The 5,816-nt window shown below is 47.4% G+C and overlaps 1 protein-coding gene across 1 annotated transcript; it reads right to left on the bottom strand.

Moving 5' to 3' along the window:
• Positions 1–3,299: 3,299 nt before the first annotated feature.
• Positions 3,300–5,102, bottom strand: LOC104268437 (sodium/calcium exchanger 1). Its single transcript, XM_009878085.1, has one exon. The coding sequence runs from the start codon at positions 5,100–5,102 to the stop codon at positions 3,300–3,302; it is 1,803 nt and encodes a 600-aa protein (XP_009876387.1).
• Between the last annotated feature and the right edge of the window lie 714 nt (positions 5,103–5,816).

Below are 5,816 nucleotides of genomic sequence, written 5' to 3'. Positions count from 1 at the left end.
GCACCCTGTCCTACACCGATGTCTCAGAGTCCCAGGGACCCAAGCAGTATCACTGAGACTGACCTTGCTGAGACCCAGGTCAGATAGCTTTAGCTTTCCCATACCTTTTGTACCAATGTGCCATGCAAACTAAGCTAACCCTTTTGCAAAACACATTTCAGTGCTGTTTCTTTCACTTGCCAACATTCATTCATTGAACACACAAGCTGTGCTTCAGGATCAAGGAGCAGGAAAGCATCACTCCAAGAAGCTACCAGGCAGTGCTGGGATAAAATGTTTCGTAGGAGACCGACATCTTCTCCGTTATACATCTCTTTTGGTAGCATCGGAATGAGATATTTGTTTAAATGCACAGGAGCGGCATGGCTTCAGCAGTTACACAGCTATTCTGTGTGCTCTGGGAAAGGGGACATCAACAGATTGCAAAATGGGAAAGTCTCTCTGGATGCTGCAAACAAACAACGTTACATAATTGGGCCTTTTGGGAACTGTAGGAAGGTCTCCAGAAAATCAGGGCCCTCCCAGCGCTTTCTAATTTTACTGGGACTTACCAGCCCTCTAATAATAGTGGCTTGTACACGGTTTTCCGTCACCTTCGTGTCCCCCTGCAGTGCCCTACCTTTGTTGTTCGTGCTCCAGAAAAACACACTGTGCTCGACTTTATCAAACTGATTGATACAGCCCAGAATGGCAGAGCTGAAGAGGTATTGAAGACTTTTAGAAAGGGCAGCAAAGTCATCTCTTGTCCACTAGAGCATGGGAGAAACTGAAGTTTTAGAACTTTATGGAATCAACTATGCTGGGGAATTGCACCATCCTACATAGCTATGATTTAGCTGAAGCACGGCACTAACAAGCAATGACATAGCAAACAGGCTTCAGCTCTACAATCCACATATTGTGCTAGCACATCTTTATTCCCATTAGGACAAATTCTTCTGGGGGAGGATGCCTATAAGCAGCACCTCGACTTCAGGATCACATCGCCTTTGTGCTGCAGGACTGTCCTAAACTTGTGCCCAAGCAAACACAGACCTGGAGGAAATCTTCTGCAAGTCGGATTGCACCATCCAACACCTGGACCATAGCAGTAAAGTTTGAGATGAACACCTACTGGCTTTCAGGCAGGTGAATAGATTGCAATTTGTACAATCAGTTTCATCCTTCTCCCAGAAAAATAAGGTAAGTAAGTCTATGTCCTCTCCCACCTGAATGGAGCAAGCCTCTTGGTCAACATGTGGCCTTGTAGTTGCCACCTCCTTTCCCAAGCCCTGATCTGTACCAGGCTGCAAACTCCTCAAGTGATGCTTCCCATGTGCAGTCCATCCCTGTGATTCCAGGGAGAAAGAGTTTAAAAGCAACAGAGATATGATGGCAATGCCCTAGCATCTGAACAGAAAAAACACACTTGGATTTCCACGAAAGCTCTTTTTCCCCATTTCTTGCTTGCTGTGCACATGCTGACAGCCAGTAAGAAGAGGAAAGAAGAAAGAGGAGGCTTGCTGCTATGGGGAGGGCACACCAGCATGCTGAAGGAGACCAGGCAGCAGCTCCGACAGGATGTGCTCAGCTCGTTTCCAGCGCACCCCTTGGTTACCCAGCTGCTGGCAAAACTCAGCACTGGAGGAAGACCACCAGCAGAGGCAGTAGGCAGGCAGTCCCCACTGCAAAACCCACAGCAGAGACTGAGCACCAACAGGCAATGCAGACACGGGTGATGCTACCTGCCACTGGTGCACAACAGCACAGAGATCCTGGCCAGAGTGATGGATCCAAGATAAAGCGGAAGGCCAAGCCCCTCTGAGTGCAGTTGCAGAGCCTGTGGCCATGTGTTTGGCCTGCCATGTAAACATGTGAAATTCCAGGGGAACTGAGACCAAATGTCAGTCTTCCTGACTGACAGTCAGTGCCGTCAGAGCCTTCAGGAGATATCCTTATATAGCCTAGTTCATGGCATCTCTGCAGACAACTCCCTGCTTCTCCCAAAATGAAAAAAAAACAACCGAAAATCAAGTAACTGCATTCCTCTCTACTACAGTTATCTTTCAGGTGCCAGGAACAATGGCATATTGTGTGCTCTCAACCCCGGTGTGAGCAACATGCATGTTTTGGCCTCCAGATTGCAAGAGTTGTTAAGTTTTTCCTGGGAAGTCAACCACCCAACTGGCCTAATACCCTGCCTGAGAACTACAAATCACTTTTTTCTTCCCCCTACCTCATGAAGTTTTATGTTTCCCCCATTTGCTTCCTTCTCCTTGTGCACAAGTGACAACCAAGCATAAGGCCCACTCTTGGTACTCATCATGGGTCTGCCTCAGCTCATAAGAGACCAGTTGTAGGATATGCAACACCTAAGCCAACATTTAACTCTCTGTTGACACAGTCGTGCCCTTTATCAGTGTCTACTCCAAGTTCTATGCAGTGGTTTTGTTCTACAGTCTATTGTTGTTATGGACTGATCTACAGACACAAGACTTCACTTGTAAGAACAGCCAGAGGCTGGAACAATGCAACTCCCAATCTTTGTCCTCCCAGAGCCCCGAGTGGGCAAGGAAATGTCTTCATGATGCACCCAAGGATAGATGTTTTCTACCATGATTTACTGGACTAATTTATATTCTCCACATAATGTAATAAACAAGGCTACAGCACTAATAATTTTTCTACCACCCCCCTAGCAACACTCCGGAGTAGCCTGTTTTTTTTGCAAGCAGCCAAATGTGGCTGCAGTCGCATCCTAACCATGAGGCTTCTCGGCATGACACTACTTTTTCAGGACATGCACTGGACAATGCAGCCTTTAGAAGAGGAGGAGGTGAAGTGACCTTCACCAAAGCCCTGAACAGAGCATCAGTGGAACAGGCTGTGGCCCAGGCCTGGATGACCTGACTCTCAACAGGCAATGGGAAATAGTTACCACAATTACCACAATTCATACACTCAGTTTAGGTCCTTCACAAGACAGGTTCTTGTGACCGGGCAGTAAAAGCCAGTATTGTTTTCTCCTCTGCTCCACTGTAGAGCTGAGTCTACAGAGATCTGCAGAGCACATGGATAGAGGCACACAAATCGGTCCCACCTCCATGCTGCTGGAACGGTGGAGTGTCCCTGAGCACGCATCACACTCTGGTCTGTTAGCAGGGCAGGAATACAGCATTTCAGGCTCCCCAAAGCACATGAGGCCATTCATGACTTACTGCAATGCGCTGGCACCTGAACACCTCCAGTGAAGCTCTGGAAGCCATGTGTATTTAATTTCAGGAGAACCAGAGACTGTAAGTAACAAATAAAGCGTTCACTTACACTATCTCATCATTCTGGAACTCCAGCTCCCCACAGGTGTCTTCAAAGTCCTCTCCTCCACCTTTGGCTGAACCTTCAATGGTTTTGTAGGGCACAATAACATTTCCTCGTGCACCAGAGGTTCGCAACACTTTCACTTCCATGGTCCCCACACTTTCACTGACATGCGTTACTGGTTCCTCAAAGGTGAAGATGCCAGCATGGTCATCATCAAAGATGGTGACAGTGGCAGTAGATGGTGATCCCAGGCAAGCAAGTGTTGAGATACGACTGGCCTCCAGAATGCCCTCATCTGAGGCCTCAGTGCTCACTCGGACATTGCTGAGATGGACCAGGAAATTCTCATCCTCCTCAAATATGTCATCATCAATTATGCCAACACGGATTTCCTTCTGGGTCTCTCCAGGCTTGAAGACCACTGTCCCTTCAGTGAACTCATAGTCAGAGCCGGCATTGGCTGTCCCGTCCTCTGTCCGGAAGTCAACATACACCGTGTTGGTCAAGTTGCCTCCCCGTCGAACGATGGTCAGGGCGACAGTGCCACAGTTTTCCAGACACTGGTAGGTACTCTGCTCAAAGTAGAGCTTGCTGATGGGATCATTTTCTGCCACCTCACTGTTGACCTCGTGCATGCTGACAGCTTTGCGGGCCTGGTCTGCAGCATGTCTCTTCAAGATGTTGCCAGCTCCTGTCATGAGTCGAGTGGCCTGAATGCGGTAAAAGGCCCTGCTCTTCTGCTGCTGGCTCAGGACCTGGTAGTTGGCCAACTCTATGAGTTGCTCAATTTCCTTGTCAGGGTGCTTTTGTTTCAGCTCCTTCAGGATTCGAGCCATTTCCCTTCTGGCTTCCTCATCATCCTGGTCTTTCTCATCCACCTCCAACACCAGTGTCCCATCCAAAAAATTCTCCACATGAGAATTAGCAACCTTTCCGTCCATCTCAATATCAGCTTTGGAGGAGGGCCGGTCACCCTCATGCTCAATGATCATGCCTCTCTGCTTACCAGCTCGGTATTTCTTGTAGACATACTTGTAAAACAAAAGCCTCCTGTCAGCTATCCAGGCAAACACCACACAGATGGGGAAGAAGAAGAAGGTGAGCAAGCCTTCCCAAACCTCCACAATCCCAGGAGAAGATACAGATAAAATAATGTAAAGCCAAGTGTAGGCAAAAATGCTCCAAGCTGCTGTAACAAAAAACACTCGCAAGTGCTTGATCTTCCTTATCTCTCCATCTGGAACAACGTAAACACAGATAGCAATGATGACAAACATGTTAAACGCAGCACTCCCCACAATTGTGCTCGGCCCCAAGTCCCCTGCCGTGAAGCCATGGCCACACACTTCAATAACAGACAGGAGGATCTCGGGGGCAGATGAGCCCAGGGCCATGAGTGTGAGGTTGGAAACAGTCTCGTTCCAGATCCTCACTGTGGTTTTGCTGGTTTCACCATTGGGCTTCTTGATGGTTATTTCCCGCTCTTGGGAGGTAATGACTTCAATGGAGGACATGAAGCGGTCAGCTATAATAGATACTCCCAGGAACATGTACACCATTGCTACAAAATACACTGTTGCCCGAGCAATTTTGTCACCGAATGAGGGGTCTTGGGGTTCCCATATTGGTAAAATCACACCCTTTTTGCAGATATATGAGCCAGTGCATTCCTCGGTGTCGTTCACTGGCAGTTCGCTGGGGCTTTCTGCACGTATGCCCTCTGCATGGAAAAGCAGCACCAGCACCACACTCAGGAGTTGGAAGCTCACTGGGAAGGTGAGTGGGCAAGTTGCTCGCGACATGGCCGCTTCCACCAAACAGGTCACAGATGTCCTCAACCTGCAGAGCCAAAAGGAAAGATGCATTGAGCCGACCAGAGATAACAGATTTTCCTCTACACCCTGTTTATTTCCCATCTTTCCCAAACATATAATCAAGTTACCCTGTTATTCCAGAAGACGCATCTAATGAGCCCATTTGTGTTACGATTACTGCAGTTTTCCACGTACAAATCATCTAGTTCAGTTATCTGAACAAGGATGGATTAAGTGGGCTAGCACCTACCCTCTTTAGCTTTCTTTCTCTTTGCTGAAAGCCTATTTGTTCAATAGCGTTTTATTGTTTCTCATCTAATTAAAGCTCATCATTCTGCTTCACAGCTGGCAGAAGCGTTTCCTATTTCAAAATTACGGTACACTCACTCACTGGAGTTCAGGGTAAGAGGACAGGACAGGGAAATCTACTATCCTCCCATAATTTTTAAAAAGTACTTTTATACTTGCCATTTTTAATCACTGTAAACCATGTATTCCTACCCTTTTCTTGCTCACAGTCCTCCTAAGTATTTACTCCACAACAGAAATCCACATGAAGTGAGCTCAAGCCCTGGCAAAACCTTATTTTTAACAGTAACTCGGTCATAAGGTGCACCAGAAGGGCAGTCTTTAATTAATGATTTTGGAGCCATTCCTTCCACAGCGCATCACTTTGCACCTTCCCAAAACTGGAAAGAGCCC

This window comes from Apaloderma vittatum, unplaced genomic scaffold, assembly GCF_000703405.1.
Source record: "Apaloderma vittatum isolate BGI_N311 unplaced genomic scaffold, ASM70340v1 scaffold16450, whole genome shotgun sequence".
In the NCBI taxonomy this organism is placed as follows: Eukaryota; Metazoa; Chordata; class Aves; order Trogoniformes; family Trogonidae; genus Apaloderma; species Apaloderma vittatum.
Note: the sequence above shows the minus strand (reverse complement) of the source record. Positions and strands in the feature narration are given on the sequence as shown.

What these genes read in the sequence shown, in the direction of transcription:
- LOC104268437 (XM_009878085.1), bottom strand. Translation starts at nt 5,102, where the DNA reads ATGTCGCGAGCAACTTGCCCACTCACCTTCCCAGTGAGCTTCCAACTC.